The sequence below is a fragment of the Triturus cristatus genome, chromosome 1_2 (assembly GCF_964204655.1).
Source record: "Triturus cristatus chromosome 1_2, aTriCri1.1, whole genome shotgun sequence".
Lineage (NCBI taxonomy): Eukaryota > Metazoa > Chordata > Amphibia > Caudata > Salamandridae > Triturus > Triturus cristatus.
Window position 1 is genome coordinate 924,104,918 of NC_140580.1, and position 19,405 is coordinate 924,124,322.

General features: G+C 51.7%; 1 protein-coding gene across 3 annotated transcripts in view; it reads left to right on the forward strand.

Annotated features, from left to right (window-relative positions):
- UBE4B (ubiquitination factor E4B) overlaps positions 1-19,405 on the forward strand; it is a 918,898-nt gene that overhangs the window by 763,580 nt on the left and 135,913 nt on the right. For all 3 annotated transcript variants that reach the window (XM_085609806.1, XM_085609805.1, XM_085609804.1), the window contains one exon: positions 16,704-16,895. In XM_085609806.1, coding sequence (XP_085465932.1) covers positions 16,704-16,895 — 192 coding nt within the window. The remainder of the gene's footprint in view (positions 1-16,703; positions 16,896-19,405) is intronic.

The window sequence follows — 19,405 nt, forward strand, 5'->3', positions numbered from 1 at the left end:
CGGCGTATATGCAGAGGACGGTTAGGACCATCCGTGCTGTGGGCTGGTAACGTACTTAGCCTGGAGGATTCCAGTGACTATAACTTTTGTTTGTTCTTTGTATTTTATTTGCCTTCATTAAAAGAACTAACCCTTCACAAGTGGTTGCGTCCTCATTGTCGTGTCTGTTAAACGATCCTGAGACGTTCAGGGCGTTACAGATGGGCAATTCCACACAAAATCTTTCTCCTGGCCCAGCATGTACCAGGAGTCCAAAACACCATGGCAGATCTGCTCAGTAGACAGACACAACAGATCCACGAGTGGGAACTTCACCCACAGGTTCTTCACCCGTTCTTTCAGATGTGGGGGCATCCGCAGATAGACCTCTTCGCCACCCACGAAAACAAAAAATGCCCAAGCTTCGCCGCCAGATACTCACACCCATTGTCCAAAGGCAATGCGATATGGATGAACTGGACAGGCAAATTTGCGTACGCCTTTCCACCTCTCCCACTAATTCCATTAGTGGTGCGAAAGATACAACAGCATTCCCTCACACTGATCCTAGTAGCTCCAACATGGGCCAGACAACCGTGGTACACCACATTGCTCGAACCCTCGGTAGTACCACACCAAAAGCTACACCTCTCACCATGCCTCCTAACCCAGAACCATGGAGAGATCAGACACCCGGACCCAGCTCAGCTCAACCTTGCGATCTGGCTCCTGAGATCCTAGAATTCGGATACCTTAACCTTCCCCCTGACTGTATGAACGTCATCAGAGAAGTAGACGCCCTACCACTAGAGCCTGCTTCGCTGCCAAGTGGAAAAGATTTGTTGTTTATTGCCATAACAACACAATCAATTCTCTAGACGTATCTATACAACACATCATATGCTACTTACTCCATTTACAAAGGTGTAACCTAGCATATACATCCATTCGGCTACACCTCGCAGCAATTGCCGCTTACCTACAAAACAGACAGCACCTATCACTTTTCAGAGTGCCTGACATTAAAGCCTTCATAGAAGGCCTGAAACGAATAATTCCCCCCAGAGTACCACCCTCACCTGTGTGGAACTTAAATATAGTTCTCACAAGGCTAATGGGACCGCCCTTCGAACCTTTGCATAAATGCGAACTGCAATTTCTCACATGGAAAACAGCTTTTCTTGTAGCCATCACTTCCCTTAGAAGGGTCAGTGAGATACAAGCACTTACCATACAAGAACCTTTTTCTTCAAATGCACCAGAACAAGGTTGTTCTCCGTACCAACCCAAAATTCCTACCTAAAATAATTTCCCCTTTTCATCTAAACCAATCTGTAGAATTACCGGTATTTTTCTCGCAACCTCAAACTGTTGCAGAAAGGGCTCTACACACGCTAGATGTTAAACGGGCCTTACTTTACTATATCCAAAGAACACAACCTTTCAGAAAGACCAAACAACTATTTCTCTTTCTCTCCACCACACAAAGGCAACCCCATCTCAAAATCAGGGATAGCTAGGTGGATTGTAAAATGCATACAGATTTGCTACCACAAAGCAAAACGAACGCTATCTGTTCCCCCTAAAGCCCACTCTACACGAAAGATAGGGGCTTCTATGGCTTTTCTAGGGAACATCCCATTAGATGATATCTGCAAAGCAGCTACATGGTCAACACCGCACACTTTTACTAAACATTACTGTGTAGATGTGCAAACCAAGCAGCAAGCTAGTGTGGGCCAGGCTGTACTAAAAACACTATTTCAAACCACTGCAACGGATACCGGTGGTCGCCGCTAAGGTTGGGAACTGCTATATAGTCTATGCAAAAGTGTGTAATCTGCAGCTCATATGCCTCGAACGGAATATGCTACTTACCAGTATGCATCTGTTCTTTGCATGTAGAGCTGCAGATCTGCACACGCCCACCCGCCTCCCCGGCTACCGGTATCTGTTCCAGTCTATCTTATTTAGATGCAACACACAGGGGCGTGGCCAAGATGGCGAGGTGAGCGGACGGCTTCTCCGCCGGCTCCCGCTTCCGTGAGGCCCTACACCGAGCCTAATTGCTGCATCTCCCCCCCGGAGGTGCGGGGAATCGACAGCCTTGACTCCGGAGTGCGGGGGGGGCTGCCCGGCCCCCGGAGAGATCAAGGGAGGCCCGTAGCGCCCGCCGGAGTGGATCGGAGATCGTAGCCGAGAGGGGGCGGAGCAACGGGCCGGCGCAGGGAGCTGCAGACCCGGACGCCTGCCGAGGAAAGCGCCCGGCTTCACAGCAGCGGCAGGCCGAGATAAGAAGGGACGCCCCACACATCAACCAGGGACCCGGTAACGGCCCGGACCGGAGCCACCAGAGACACGGCACTGAGGCGAGAGTGATCGGACCCGAGGGGGGCTTGACCCCGCCCCCGGAGGCTGGAAAGCGGAGTAAGCGCTTGGTGTGGAGGATAGACGGCGCCCCTGTGGCCCTGCGGAGACCCGAGGGGCAGTTTCTAGCCTGGTGGGGTGAATACAGCGGTGGAGCTGGCAGTGGCGCTGCACGGGACACGGCCCCGGGGGTGGGGTGCGGGCCCCCCAACCCAGAGATAACGCAGCAGACGGAGGCCTGTGGGACACGTGTGGGCAGAGGAGACACGTGCGCACGCCGGCGCCGCGGCCTGGGGATCGCGTTGGTGGGGTGAAGCTGCTGGATAGCGGAGGAGGCGACTGCAGGAGCACCCCCCCTTTTATTTCCCGCCCCCGCGGCCCCTGGGACCGGCTTTGGGGTTGGATGGGTACCGCGGACTGAAAGGAGTGCTTGGAGAGACCTGCCTCATGCACACGGGAGCCAGAGTCAAGATGGACGGACCCCGGCCTGCGCGCTCCCCATGGCGCTGCACGAGAATGTGGCGATAGCAGTAGCCGGACCAAGTGCGGAGAGTGATCGGCGGGAGGGGGGCTCGCGGCCCGCGGCGGCTGCGCCACGAGCGCGGAGGTGAGCGGAAGGGGCCCGAAGGGGCATATAGGCGGACCACAGGAGCGCTTTAGCAGAGGCGGGGACACCACAGAGAGAGGACGCGGAGGAGGACAATCGGAGCCCCGGAGACGCAGAAGCGGGACTGGAGCCCTCGTGGGGGTTCTGTGGTTCAGAAGAGGCGATCAGCATTGATTCCCGGAGCTCATGGCGGGCAGCAAGGGAGGACGGAAGGGGGACCGCACTCTCCCCGAACTACTGGGTAGGAACCAGCAGAGAACCGACCGGGGGCAGCAATCGCCCGGCCCCTCCGGCGGGTCGCTGGTCGCCGATGGTGGGGAGCCTCCGCTCACCAGATCTTTCATGGAATCCCTTTTCAGCTCCCTCCGGGAGGATTTCCAAGCTTTGAAGAAGGAGGTTGCCAGCGAGGTGCGGGAGGTCCGGAGGGAAGTGGACAGCCTGGGAGAGCGGGTGGCCACGATGGAGGACACCGGACGGAACAGAGATGAGGAATTCGAACGTTTGCAACAAGAGGTGATACGCCTACGGGATCAACAGATCGACCTCCAGGCACACGCTGAGGATCTAGAAAACAGATCGCGACGCAACAACATCAGAGTCCGAGGTGTTCCACCCACAGAAGAAGGGACGGATGTAGCGGGCTACCTGCAGGATCTGTTTCGAGAGGTTCTGGGAGAACGGCGGGGTTCCAGGTACGGATTGACAGAGCGCATCGAGTAGGGCCGCGGCACAGGGCGTCGTTGCCGCCCCCGGACATCCTGGCCTTTCTTCCGGACTTCCCGCTCAAAGAGCGCATCCTGGCGGAGGCTCGGAGGAAGCAGCCCCTCACCTTCCGGGGCCGCCCAGTCGCCTTGTATCAGGATCTGTCTGCAATCACGCTTCAGAAACGGAAAGCGTTCAAAATCGCCACCGACTTCCTGAGATCGCACGAAACACCATACGCCTGGGGCCACCCGTTCAGGCTCATATTCTGATGGAATGGCACTATGCATCAACTACGGTCCCTGCAGGAGACATGCGGAGTCCTGGGTATATCGACACCGGAGGAAGACGCGGCTCCGCGGAGGCAGGGCCGCGCCGGCAGTGATGGATGGCAACGGGTGTCGAGGCGGCACAACCCGGCACGACTAGCGAGACCAAACTCACCCACCATCAGAGCCAGCATGGCGGAGGCGGTGTCCGAGGTGGCGGAGAATACTGGACTAGGTGACACGGCGCTGACGGCGTAGATCTGCTCCGGGGGGAGATCTTCACAGCCTTCGACACTAAGCAGGTTTGGGGGCCGGATCGGGGCGGGGGGAGGGGGGGGTTCAGTGGCTGGACGTCCACTGGAGTACTTTACCAAAGACTTGTCCCTTCGGGACTGGACTTGGACAATGTTGACTCAGGTTGAAGGGTGTGGGAGGGGGGCAGTGCCTGAGGGGGTTCGGGAGCCGTTGGCACGTTGCCGAAGGGTGAATGGTGGGGTGGTTGGGGTGTTTGTTGCAGGAATTTGGGAGGGGGGGGGACTATGGGAGAGGGGCAGGGGAAGGGGAGGAAGCAGGGGGGGGTGGGGGGGAGTCCAGTGCGTGCCCGGAAATATGGCCGTAGTAGCGGCACACACACTCTGGTTCGTGGAGTCCGTAGGTTCCAGGGAGGCAGGGGCAGGCTGGTCGAGTTTCCAACATGACACCTACAACATTTAAAATTGTCACGCTCAATGTCAGGGGCCTTAATAACCCGATCAAACGACGAGCCGTACTATCCCTGCTAGAGAGCACCCAGGCGGATATCTGTCTCCTACAGGAGACACACCTCCTGCCTCGGGACTGCCCCAGATTACGATCCCCCGCATTCCCTACACAATTCTACTCATCTTGCAACACTAAAACAGCGGGAGTGGCGATACTAGTGGCCCGGCGCTTTAGAGGGGAAATACTTCACAAACAAACAGAATTGAAAGGTAGGCTCCTGGCCTATAGAATTCGAGTAGCGGGCCTCACATTCACGATTGGGTCCATCTATAGCCCGAATGACCGGCAAGAACGCTTCCTCACCTCGGCGCTGGAGGAGATCGCGGTTACACAGGATAGGCACGTTATCATTGGGGGCGACCTCAACATGGTCTTCGACGGCGCCGCCGATAGATCCGCCCAGCGCTCCCCACAGACCGGGGAATTCTCGAAGGAGTGTAGGGCACACCTAACGGAAATGGGTATGGGGGACATCTGGCGGCAAATGCACCCTGCGGAACGGACCTATTCGTATTACTCGCATGCACACAAGACGTATGCGCAGCTGGATTACCTTCTGGTCTCGGGACCGGTACGCGCTTTGACCACGGCGGCGGACATGGGGGTGATTTCGGTGTCGGACTACGCCCCGGTGACTGCCACCCTCTGTTTGCCGCCGGCCTCATACTCTCCTAGGGTTTGGCGTTTACGGGACACACTGCTCAGTCGACGAGATGTGGTCCGGCAGGTGACGAAGGCGATACAGGAATACCTGTCCCATAATGAGACTCCTGACACGTCTCGGGCGACTCAGTGGGCGGCTCTAAAAGCAGTGCTTCGGGGGGAATTTATAGCGATTGCCTCGGCAGATAATGCTATCAGACGGGAGAAACGGGAGGAACTCACGCAGAAGGTCCGTGAAGTAGAACAAATACATGGTCGGACGGGCGCACCCCGGATTTGGCGGCAACTCCAAGGGGCGAGAAAGCTTCTGACGGCCCTAGACCTGGATCGTGCGGAATATGCGGCACTGCGCCTCAAGCATATCTATTACACAGGGGGGGACAAGTGTGGTAGGCTGTTGCCGAGCAAGCTCAGGGCCGCCAGACAGAAACACACGGTGAAGGCGATCACCGACCACACAGGGTCCACGGTTACAGAGGACGCTCACATAGCGGAAAGTTTTCGCAAGTACTATGCGGACCTGTACGCTGGATTCCCTCCAGATGCCCTGGCAACGCAGAGATATCTGACCTCGGTCTCCCTACCGTCCTTAACGCCCTCACAGGCGGAGGCGCTGGAGGGGGACATTAAGACCGAGGAAGTGATATCGGCCATAGCCCGTCTCAAACATGGTAAATCCCCGGGCCGGATGGCTTCACGTCTCTCTTCTATAAAACGTTTTGCACATTACTGGCGCCAATTCTCGCACGTTTGTTCAATACCTTCGCGACACCGGGAGCAATCCCACCAGATCTGCTGCGGGCCTCCCTCGCGGTCATCCCTAAGCCGGGAAAGGATAGATCACACTATGGTTCTTATCGGCCGATATCTCTTCTAAATGTAGATCTTAAATTATACACGGGGATCTTGGCGGCGCGCCTCGCCCCCCTCTTGCCGGGACTTATCGACCCGGACCAAGCGGGCTTCGTTCCTGGAAGGCAAACGGTCGACAACACCAAGAGAATCACGCATCTCATTGAGAAGGCGTCACGGATCCGAGGAGAGAGGATGTTATTACTGGTGGACGCCGAAAAAGCGTTCGATCGCGTGCACTGGCCGTACCTAGAACAGGTACTGGAGAAGATAGGGGGTGAGAGACAAATTTCGTCATATGATTTTTAACTGCTACAAATCCCCAACGGCTGTAGTACGAGTCAACGGGTACAGCTCGAAGAGCTTCCACATTGAAAGAGGTACGCGACAGGGATGCCCGCTGTCGCCCTTACTCTTCGCGTTATATATGGAACCCTTCGCACAGCGGATCCGGGACAACCCGGCGGTGAGAGGGGTGAAATTCGGTGGCTTCAGTCATGCCATCAGTCTGTACGCGGATGACGTGATACTTTCCTTAGACGATCCGCTCTCGGCTTTGCCGGCTTGCATTGACGAGTTGACCTGCTTCGCAGAGGTGGCAGGCTTCAAGATGAATATGGGAAAATCGGTGGCCTTGGATCTCTCCCTCGCACCGGCGACCAGGACCCTTTTACAAAATCGGGTCCCAATAGTCTGGTCTCGGGAGCCAGTGCTCTATTTAGGGGTCCTCCTGGCTCCAACCCTACCGGCAATGGTGCTGGCCAACTACACCGCCCTGGGCCGGAAAATACGGGAGGAACTGACGCGTTGGGACCGAGGCACTCTTTCGTTATTGGGTAGAGTGGCAGCAGTTAAGATGACAATCTTGCCCCAGATCCTATATCTGTTTCGGGCACTCCCGCTGCGCCCACCGGTGGGCTGGCTCCGGCAGATGCAGTCGGAGCTGGGACGCTTCATCTGGCAGGGCAAGAAACCCAGAATGAGGAGAGCACTTTCACTGCTAACACCGGAGACCGGGGGACTAGGCATCCCGGACCTACGCAAATACTTTTACGCAGCACAGTTACGTTACCTGGTGGAATGGAGCAGGTGGGAGTCGGACAAACATTGGCTCTTCCAGGCTCAGGCGGTGGCGGGGAGGCCTCTACAGGAGGTGCCATTTTTACGCAGAGCTCACCGACCCGCTAATTTATATGCCTCTTTTATCACCAGAGTGCAGCTTCAGATCTGGGATGCTACAAATCTCACACACGGGCTGACCACGTTTCCCTCCCCGTTAACGCCCTTGACGGATAACCCGGATTTCGCTCCTGGGATGGAGAGGGGCGCGTTCGTGCGCTGGCGTGAGGCGGGGTGTAGGGCTCTATGCCATCTCTACAATGCGGAGGGGATTATCCCCTTCGCGGACCTCAGACAAGAGTATGCATTATCAGAGACGGAGAGATTACGGTACCTGCAGGTTCGCCACTGGGCGTTGCACCCACAGGTACGCGAGGCGGCGGACAGACGACGACTCCCCTACGAACGCTGGCTGTTAACGCGGACGTCCGACGCTAAACTCATCAGCGACCTGTACGGATTCCTCCAGGTGCCCCCCTCGCACTTTTATAATCCGGGACGCGAACGATGGGAGGGGGAGCTAGGTAGGACTTTGAGTCACGATGAATGGAGACAGATAGCTTACAGAGCTAGGCACTCGGCATATCACACGGGCCTCACCGAAACTTTCACCAAAGTTTCCACATACTGGTACTACACCCCAGCACGAATACACGCCATGGATAGCAGTAGGGAGGACACTTGTTGGAGGGGCTGTGGACAGACAGGAACACTGACACATATCCTGTGGGACTGCCCCCTGCTTGCCGCCTACTGGAAGGAAGGGATAGATGAGGTAGACTCCCATTTCAAGATTGAGTTACCGCGCTTTCCGGCCTATATCCTATTGGGTCTCCCCAATGACTTGATGTACCCATTAAAATCCCGCAGAGGCAGGCAGATCACCATAGCGTTGGGGTCCGCCATTCAGAACATCCTAGTGCACTGGCGGACGCCCATACCCCCCACGATCACGGGCTGGTTGCATAGATTGTGGCACGTGTTAGGCATGGAAAAATTGTCATTGGCAGTGGCAGGCGACACGGAGACATTTAATGACATCTGGCAGCCCTTCCGATCCCTGTTGACCACAGAATTTAGAGAACTGACGTGTCCAAAATACCTACGACTCCTGAGACTCACCACACAGGAGGACTCCGCCCCTTGAAAGGGCCTGTTGACAGGGCCGGAATGGCGTCCCCTGGAAAAGGCAATAGAATCTGACGGACATTATGGGGTGCACGCACTGGACTGGGGAGGGGGGGGGGGGGGGAGTCTGTCTGTCTCTGAAGACCTTCCTGACGTCCATCAAGGGAAGGCTATTGCAAGTTTCCACATACATCACCACCACCATGTTGTTTTAAACAAGCAGGACAGGGTGACATCCTGGGTCTTTTTCTAGAGGCTCTGTGCCTCTGGAGGTGGTTGGAGTGCTGGGGTATTTTCCTATTCGCGAACCGCCTTGGATGGTCCCCAAAAGCTAGAGTGGATAAATGCAGAAAGTGGTGCCTGGAACATCGCGAGTGGCTTAAACATACTGAGATGGTGCAGGGGTTCTTCCAACAGTGGGAGCCGGAACCCTGGCTAGATGACCTTCACACCAATATCTAGAACATACAGTGTAAAGTTTTGCATGTTGGAGTTTCCGCAAGAACACTCATTAGGATATGCCTTCCACTGGAATGGAACACTGAATTCCTGTACGCCTTCCTGCCTCTACTATCTGATAGAGACATCTAGCCGCAGATTCCTTAACTTAGAATATCCCCAGGCGTCAGACTGGATCCGGAAAACATTTTGCAGCAGCACCTCAGTGCGCCGTGGGACGGTGCCACACGACCCCCCCCTGATGTCGTCCACGGATGTGACGTCAGCGAGGTCATACAAGTCCCTTCCGGCGCGCTGACGTCAGTTTCCTTCTTTTCCGCGTTCAACGCGGATCCAGAGTAAGCAGTTTCTCTGGCCTGTTTTCAGGTCCATTGCGTCTGGAACAGTGTGCAATGCCTTCGGGCTTAAAAACTTGTACCTCCTGTTCGCGGCAAATGTCCGCGACGGACCCACACCTTATCTGTATGTGGTGTCTGGGCAAACACCACGACTCGACAGACTGCGACGCCTGCCAACACCTCAATCCGAAGTCCCGGTAGGAGCGCAGGATGAAGCTGCTTTCGGCTCATCTGTCCCGGTCGGAGTCATCTCGGCCCCCAGCCTCCTCATCAGCGGTAGGTCCCTCTGGCAGTGGGTTCCATTTGCGGCGTCAGTCGCCCTCTGGTTCCCAGGTGCGTCGTTCGCCTCGCTCAGGTAAGTCACGGCACATGTCGCCGAGGTCCTCGACCTCACTTCCTTCAGTGATCGGGGGCACTAGTTCCCGGAATCCTGTTCAACCCATAGCACCCCTGCTGCGCCACATAGTCCAGTGGGGCTCCCTGTGACGCCGCAGGTGGTTGCTGGTGCTCGCAGCCCTGCTTCGAGCACGTCTCAGCCTTTCGGACAGGCAGCTGCCTGTCCGGAGGTGGGGTCGGCGCCGGTCCGGCACCGTAGACTTGCCTCCCCGGCTCCGACTCCATTCCTTCCTTTGAAATCGGAGACTGTTGTGGTTGACGCTGAGTCTGCGCCGGTCTGACGTCGTAGGCTTGCCTCACCTGCTCCGGCGCAGTCCCCTTCTTCTTCGGAAGCGGAGATCGTCGTGGCTGAGGCCGAGTCGGCGCTGGACGGGGCCGAGTCGGCGCTGGACGGGGCCGAGTCGGCGCTGGACGGGGCCGAGTCGGCGCCGACCGTAGTCGCCCAGGCGCCGCCCCGACGCAAGATTGTTGACTCCTCTCCGGAGGGAGTTCGACATCGCCTCAACGCCAGATCTGTCCTTGCCTCTCCCCCCCCCCTCCCTTGGAATATATGGCCCTCGCGGAATCCCTGCCTCCTCAGGAGCCACATCAGGACCCTCATTCGTCAAAGGGGCAATAGGTTGCATCCTCAGTTCATTGGTCACCCTCCCTGGGGTGGGAGGCTTAGTTTACAGCCCTCACCCACCGATGAGTTGCTGTCCCCTCCTCGGAGGGCTACCGAGGCCGGTGTCGCGTTCATTTGGGTTGTCTCTTTGGCCGGCTCGTGTTCTGAGTATGCACCCTCCTTTGGTCCCGCTTCCAGCTGACCCTCTGCTGGATGTCCTCCACCACGGTTCAGGGACTGTAGAGCCGCTTCTACCCTTCAAAGCTTCTCTTTATGATGCCCTTTTGGGCACTTGGGCTCGGCCAGCTTCCGGTGATCCGGTGGCTCATTCTATCTTGCACTGCCACCGTCCTTCTCCACATGATCCAGTTTACTTATTTGTTTACCCAGACGTTCAGGGGTTTGTCCTGCAAACTGCTTTCCCTTCCTTGCCTCAGCTGTTGCTTCCTTCCTCTCGGGACTCTAGATGGCTGGAGTCGTGGGGCCGTAACATTTTCGCCTCCACTAGCGCAGCTCTTCGATCACTAAATACAGTGTGTGTCTTGGCTCAGGCTACTTCTGCCCTTTGGGACTCTGCCGAGTCTCTTCTATCGGCCACTTCTGAGGGCGCTCGTGTTGACCACCTTCCTCTTCTCCGTGATGGCCGTGATTTGGCGGAATTTACAATCCGCTCGGCCTTGGATACTGCGGATTCCTTAGGCCGTGCTATGGCTGGTTCGGTGGCCCTACGGCGCCATGCTTGGTTGCGGGATGGCGTCTTGCCGGAGAATATCTGGGAAAGCCTTGTTGACCTACCCTTTGATGGGGTCCTTTTGTTTGATGCCCACGCCGATTCGGCTGTTCAGTGCCTCCTTGCGGGATTTCGTCCTCACCCATAGGTCTTTATTTCAGCGGTTTCCATTTCACATGATCTGGAGTGGTTGCCCATTTATTTGGCGTCCACCATTTTCACTATGTGTTTTTTTAGGCTGGCGGTAAGCCTACTGGGGCGGTGTTCCACAGATTGTTTGTGTTCTGTCCTCTGATTGTGGTTTGCCCTAAGAGGTGTTCCCCCATGGTTCTTGGGGATGTGCCATACTCCAAGTGGAGTACCTGTATGCTATTGTATAGCTCTGCTATGCGTCACGCGGGCATGGAGGCCCCTTTGGGCTGTCTACGTCCAATGACGCCCTTGTCTTACCGTTACACGGTGTTCAGTGTTGTGCCTTTGGCGCTATCTCCTTTACGCCGTGGCTCTCTCCTTGCTTGAGCCTTGCATATGTGCCTCATTCTCCTCTTTTGGAGATGTTCAATGTATTTCAACACGCTTCAAAACGGGGCTACCTCCTGCCACGGGTGCACTAGGTGGGTTACTCCTACGGCACCCGTAGATACGTGGTCGTAGCTCACCCCCCCTCCCTTGCTCTCCACCTCTCTTTGCTACTGTGAAGTCTGATCCTACATCTCCATGTTTCAAGGAGCAAGTCAGTGCTTCTACTCGAGCTTGCCCTCGTTCTGCACGGCGGTGTCTTTTCTAGCACCTTTATGTGCACTTGGTGTCTCTTCCTGCATCTTCGGCAATAAGAGTTCCTTGCGTTCCACTCCTGGGATGGTCCACCCACTTCACGATGCTTCTTTCTTGGCCTATACTAAACAGTCCCACTCTTCTGTAGGGGGTGGATTTCCCCTCACAGTCTGAGGAAGTGGTCTGGAGATCTGAGGTTCTACTCAACAGTTATCCGTGTTCCTATTCACAGCTCCTATTGGCATTTTCGGTGCCTCTGCGGCCACTCCCTTCGGATGTGTAATTTTTTACTGGGACAGGACATATGGTCCAGTGGTAACTAACAAGGACTCTGAATGCGTTTTGACAAGGGTTCAAACCCCAGCTAGGGAAATTCAATTTTACGTCACCCTACTCTGTCTCCTGTGCCTGCGGGACAGCCCCTCTGATGCAGGTTGTCCAAGGTGCTGCACCCTGCTTCTCTGTATTTCGTGGGTGAGTTCTCCCATCGACCTTCGAGCTCCCTCGTTGGGCAGTTCCATGCTCATTTCAGCTTTTGCCGTGGCTGTCTGCTCTGTGCATGTTTTAGTGTGGTCCACTTCAGCTTGCTTCAGAGTGAAACTATTCGCCCCTGTCGCACCTTTTGGTAACTAGGTATGCACTTCTAAAATGTTGCTCAGTTCCTGCCTCTGTACTTCGATTCTGGCTGTGGTCTGGCCGGACTCCCTTGCGTGGGCTAGCCTGGTAGGCTCTGGTTACATTTTTTCTTGTTATCCTCAAGCTTTCGTTGGTGTTCACTTAATGCACCATTGAGCCAGGAGTAGTCCTTCTCCCTCCTTCGTTCTGGACTCTGTTCTGGAATATGGCTAGTGCTGTTTATTCATCTCATACTCTTACGGGTATGGCGTCGTGCTATTCTTTTAGTTTGAAATGTCTTGTCTTTTGCTCTTTCGAGTCACTTGGCTTGCTGTCTGGCTGTTCCGCCACAGCCTTCCCCATGGTCCGTCACTCTGGCTCAGTGCTTCGTGCACTTTCTGTTGCAGAGCCACCTCCCCCTGGGGGTATGGCGGTGGTATCTATTCTAAGTTAAGGAATCTGCGGCTAGATGTCTCTATCAGATGTACGAGTTACTTACCTTCGGTAACGATGTATCTGGTAGAGACATTGTCTAGCTGCAGATTCCTTAACGCCCACCCATCCTCCCCGTTCTGCGAGGACCTTGCCAGGTGGGTTTCTCCACTTTGTCTCCTCTCAGTTGCCATTGCTTTTCTCTTAAGGTGCTCACATTGTTGTGCCCTCTTTAAGAATTGCCATATGCGGCTGCCTCCATCCAGGTGGCTTCTTTCCTGTAAAACGGTGCGTTTTCATTCTCCATCATCAGGAGAGTCTTCTTCTTCTCCTGTTGCTTCCCTCCCTCCCTCCTCCATTGAGTCAGGTCTCCTCTATAGTAGCCTTCTTTGGGGATCTGCTAGGCTGTGTTTTGGCCTTTCCTTGCTATAGTGAAATACCATTCTTTTCAAATCTTCTCACAGTGGACTGTTGTTCTTCCTGTGTCCCGTCCTTGGTCGGCACAGTTCTACATGGTAATAATCTATTTTGCCTGTTGCGATATTCTTCCCTTGTTACTCAGCCTTTGGAGCGGGTCCATGCTTCGCTTTGCGGGGTTTTCTTCTCCTAGCTTTTCTCTGCCTTTCCTTCTTCCCTCTTCTCGTATATGTAGACAGTGTCTGCTACTGTCTTTTATGATGGTGATGTTCTTTCTTTCTTTTACGGATTTTTCATCCTTCGCACACTGTTCCCATACTTTCACAGTTTTGTTGGTGGCTCCGCGTTGTTCCGCGGAAACGTTTCTCTGAAGAAAACTGAGCGCGCCAGGAGAGACTTGTATGACCTCGCTGATGTTACGTCCGTGGACGACGTCAGGGCGGGGTCGTGGGGCACCGACCCCCTTTGCTCAGAGGTGCTGCTGCAAAAAGTTTTCCTGATCCAGTCTGACGCCTGGGGATATTCTAAGTTAAGGAATCTGCAGCTAGACAACGGCTCTATCAGATACACCGATACCGAAGGTAAGTAACTCGTACATTCTGACTTATGAAAAGGATCTGGAGCACCCAGACCCAAGTCATCCTAGTAGCTCTGAATTGGGCAGCGTAGTGTGGTACCTGGACCTTCTGGGCATATGATCATCTGTCCCCCAATCAGGCTATCACTTCGCAACATTCTCTTTCCTCAGCAGGAGGGCAAAGTCCTCCGCCCAAATCTGAGCAATCTACACCTGCATGTGTCAACTGACTGTGTTTGATCTGCCAACGGAAGTGATGGACGTTGTCCTAGACTGACCCCTTATAAGCAAAGCACTCGTACGTCCTTTTGTTTGTTTTAGCCTTGGCAGTGGGCACTATTATAGGTTGTCAGTCCTTTTAGCCTTTCTACATTTGCCACACCAACAGTCCTTGTTTAAATCCCCTATTGTGGTGAGATTTATTGAAGATTTGACACACATGTTCCCTCCTAAACAGTTTGTGATGCCACAATGGGACCTTAACTTGGTCTTGAAATTTCTTGTCTGGCCTTCGAGCCAATGCATAGTTGCTTGCTGTGTCCATCATCTTGCTCATTGTGTTATGCCAGCTTGTCGTGTGAGTGAACTTCAGGCACTTACAGTGCAACTGCCTTACACCACCATTTTGCCAGAAAAGTATGTGCTAAGGGCCATGGCAGTATTCTGGCAAAAAGTTGTGATTCTCTTCCATGTTGGGTAATCCATCATTCTACCATTGTTCTTTGCTCCCCTTTGGCCCTCGAAAGAGAAGCGGCACCATCAACTGGACCCTAAAAGGGCTTTAAGCTTTTAATTTGATCTTACCAAGGACCATTGAATGGACAGTCAACATTTTGGGGTTTTCCGTAGTTAAGAAAGGGAAGAGGATCCACTTGAAGTGGATAGTACTCTGCATCAAGATCTGCTACTCAAGAAGCATCTTCAGAAACATTTGAGAGCTATTCCACCAGAGCTAACGTGACTGCTCCTGCTTTGTCACACAGAGTACCCATCCTTTACATCTGCAAGGATATGACCTGGACATTAGTGCATTCGTTCACACAGCACTACTGACTTGATAGCCCGGTTCGGGGGTAGGGATATTTTTCCCTCTCGGTCCGCGTTCTGTGGAGAGGCCCCTTTTTTTATTATATCTAAAGAGGTCCCAATTTAGTATTTAACACGCAGGTACCAAGAACTTTTCACACTCCAGGTGTCTGAGTGTGTGGAAAGGGAAAAGACAATAAAGTGATGTCGGAGTGTAGGTATATCACTTATATGCAGCTTTACTCCATCATATCTGGGTCAGTGAGGAGTCCGTGCTGTGCGCAGGAGTACTGCTATTTAGAATCTTTTTCAGATCCAGTGTGGCAAATATTCTAAGGTAAGGAATCTGCGGTTAGATAGAGTATCCGTAGGATGGCAATTTGTTCATTTTTACACCCTGCTGTTACCCATCAAATGCCCGCCATCTCACCTTTTTCCTACGCGTCTGCCCCTGTGGTAAGCCCACACTCGCATCTTGGTGTGGTATTTTTAAGTAACTTTGAAGAACAGTTTAGGGTCCTCGCTAGGGGTGGCCGGAATTTGCGTAGTCGCGCTACGCAAAGCTCCGCAAAACGGTAAAAAATCTACGCGAGCACGCAAAAGTTCTGCGAACATGCGGAATTGCTTGTTCCGCCTGTTCGCGATGCTTTTTTCTTGTTCGCGAACGCTGTTTGTGTGCTCGGGGAGAAATATCTCGCGAACACGCATTTTGAAAGTGCAAAGAAGCAAAAAATTCCGCGAAGCCACGGATCGCCGAATTTTTGGCAATTCCGCGTTCTCTGTGGAACGCGAAATTACCCAGATTCCGCGAGCGGAACGGAAATTTACCGCCCAGGCCTTGTCCTCGCCTCCATACTGATTTCCTCTGTATGCAAATCCTCAACTCTATGGAATATTATACCTTTACCTGTCTCTAAGTATTGTGAATTAATGTGACCTCAGAGAAACTTGGAAAGGCATTTGGGCAATTTCAAAAAAAGCTTTTAGATGGGAACATAATTCTTAGGGTGGAATAAGTGAATTGCTGGGTTTGATTTGTCACACCTTAAATTTCCATGTTTCAGCAACTTCATAAATAAGGGCTACGTCCCAACGATCAGTGTATGAGATGTGAAGCTCCTGAAATGTATTTTATCCACCTAACATGGATATGCCCCCTAATATTTAGCTTCTGGATGCAGGTAACTCAGGCAAATCAGGGATGAAACTAGAACAGGTAGCATGCGCTCCGCAAATGTGTTTATTGGGGCTTTCTAGACCACTGCAACCGGTTAACCGTTAGGTAACGGCCACCGTTTTGCTCTTAGCTAAAAGGAGGATATCCATGAACTGGGGGAAGCAGACTGCTCCTAAGATCGCACAGTGGCTGCGAGATATTGCCTTCTGCAGAGATCAGTTGGAGGTATATGCAGAAGAGCTTCTGCAGTCATCACAACTAAAGGAGACATGGACTCCCTTCCCTACATGTATGTTGTCATGTTCAGATGATTCCTAAAATACTTTGCTTTGTACAGATAGTAATATGCCTCAAGATACTATGCTTGGGATGTTTTATTAGATGCTGCAGTGACATGCACATGGAATTTGATACGAGATGGCAATGATAGCACAGATATTGCACTGTTGAATGTTCTTATGAAAATCAATAAATACAATTAAAAAAAATATATGAAATATGAAACTCTATAAAATCATGTTTTATTACCAACGGCTCCCCTTGCCCCCAAAAGCCCTCCCAAGCCAGTATACTTGTGCTTTACGTGCTTATAACTTATCCTTGTGTCCATAATATAAGAACATTAAAATTTTATTTTTTTACCCATGCATGCAGAGGATTTCTTTCTCCAAGGTCAGCATGAAGTCTTTTTTTTTCTTTCCCATTGATAGGAGCTGGGGCCTCGGTTAGCAGCCATGCTGAACTTTAACCTTCAACAGTTATGTGGTCCTAAGTGTCGTGATTTGAAAGTTGAAAATCCTGAGAAGTATGGCTTTGAACCAAAGAAACTTCTGGACCAGCTTACTGACATCTACCTTCATTTGGATTGTCCACGCTTTGCCAAAGCCATCGCTGATGACCAGGTGAGCGTTTTGCACAGGATTGTGTAGAGTGAGGAGACTAATCAGGACATTGCTGTAGATAATATGTTGGTAAATTTGAATTCTGCTACATAGTGGGTTGCCATTAAGACCGGCACTAAAGTTATGCACAGCAGGATTTCTCAAACTTGATAGTCGGGATTACTCTGGGGGCAGTAGAAACGTTAGTATTACCGAATTAAACAATTTTTAGCCATAACCAACATAATCATGTTGACAATGAAGATGGCTTTGGCTTGGGGCGATTAAACTTTGAATGCTATAAGAAATTTGGGGTTATTTCAATGAAAATTTGGATTCTTTGCTCTGTAGATTGTAGAAGGCTTCTCTTAAAGTGCAAGCTAATGTTCTCTGCACTGCACAGGTTGAACCTTTCTGATAGGATATTTTTCTGAAACTTTAACATCACAGGTGCAGTAGCGCATTGAAGTTACCGGGAACTATTTGTGTTTCTAAAAATACTTGGCTTCATGCAACTCTCTTGGCCCACCCTTTAATTCCACCACTCTAGGAGTGTTTCTGGATCTGCTCAGTGAGCGTCATAAATTAAGTAAAACCTTTCAGCCTCTTAAACCAACCAAACGTTGACAAATACAATAAAAAAAACAATAGGCTTATTGAGGAGACGTGCATCGTCGCATTGCGCAAGTGACAGCGTAAATCTCCAGTTACAGTTAAAATAGGAGCAGCTGAACAACAACAGCTCCACTACGGTGCCCTCCATTGTCCGGCCATACTCCTTTTTAAAAAAAATTTTAAAAAAATGTGCGTTGAGAGTGCAGCTGAAATTTACAGGGTTGATTTTTGTATCGAAGTCCCAAAATCAATGGCCACTATATTTAAATGTAGGCTTCATGAGCAGTCCAAGTTAAGATTCAATTCCATGATTCAGTTGGAGCAGGCTGATAGGGGAGTTGTCAATATTTTTCAAAATCTTTAATGGTTATTTTGTAAACAAAGATGGTAGGTATACCTGGCAATATTGAGATTAGTCATTTACCTCATGATGTTGAGTAATACATTTCAATGAAAGATATCCATAATGCAGTTCCTGTGTGAGTGAGGCTCACTAACATCCAGTGCTAGAGAACCATCCATCATCTTAAGTATTTTATTAAATTCTTGCTGCCATTTCATCAAGCTGAGATGAGTATAAACTGAAGCAGTCTTGTAACGAGCAGCCAGGTCAGTGAAACTTTTACCTCTGGTATGTTGGTGGAAAGAGATGCTAGAAATTCAGTCTTTATCTAGTAAACGATAGGTAACACATGAGAAATGTGGATGAGATATTGACATACTTCAGAATTCAGTAATAAAGGAGGTCAGTATACTCTAGGTTTGTAGTGTTTGTATACAGCTCAAAGTTAACACAAGTAATTTCTTTACAGAAGTAGCTATACATATATTGAATTGCCTTCCAGTAGGTTGTCTAGCAATATCACTAATATAATTTAGTAGACTGAGGCACAGGAATTCGGTCATATTGTAATGACAGACTCCTTGGAGAAGTAGGAGTCTATAGAGAGAAAAAAGATCGATGTAGCTGCGCAATCTGCCATGCTTTGGAGGTTTGCAAATTCTATTGGATTGCTCTCTCGGTTTGATAGCACCCACTGGGTCGAGATGGAGAAACTACTCTAGCACCTCCCAGACCAATACCGATAGTGAGGTCAAGAACTAGTCTCAGAGGGCAAAATCATATCCAACACTACTATCTGCTGCGCCCTTGACGCTGCTGATACTGCAGCCAGGTGGATTAACTCCATTGTCTTCATTCAGTGCCATGCTTATCTTGGTGTCTCGGGCTTCACTCTTTTCATCTCTTTTGGCGGCAGGTGGATTAGAAGCTCGAGAAGATTAATAAAGATATGAACACAGCGAAGGCCATGGGTACTCTTCAAACATCCCCCAATCTAGGCTCCTTTCACATGCCACAGTATGGGGTGAGGGGGACCGAAAACCTCTTCTCCTCACTCACCTTACACTTACCAGTGTCAGGAGCAACCATATTCAACATTCAGCTCTCTAGGGAAGGTTACAGGGGCAACAGTACCAGGGTCGGAGACAAAGGAGGTGTGCCAAAGGGGCTATCACTACAAAGTATTGACTCTCTCACCCTTACCCCAATCACACGACACCTGTTGGGAGAAGATTACTTGGGTTTATCTCCCAGTGGGGAGAAATCACTCACCTCAGACCAGCAGATCCTCTCTATCATACTGCAGGAATACTGTCACGAGCTCACTGCATCCACACAATACATCCCACCCCACACACATACCCTTTCCACAAAGCATCAGCGCCTCATTCAAGATGAGGTATAAGTGCTGCTCCTCAAACGTGCAATCAAACCTGTGCTGCTACATCAATGGGTTATTCCCTATACTTCTTACAAAAGGAGGACGGAACACTCAGGCCTTTACTCTGCCTCATGCCTCTCAACGAGTACATCCTGTCTGAGCACTTTCATATGGTTCTTTGAAGATGTCATC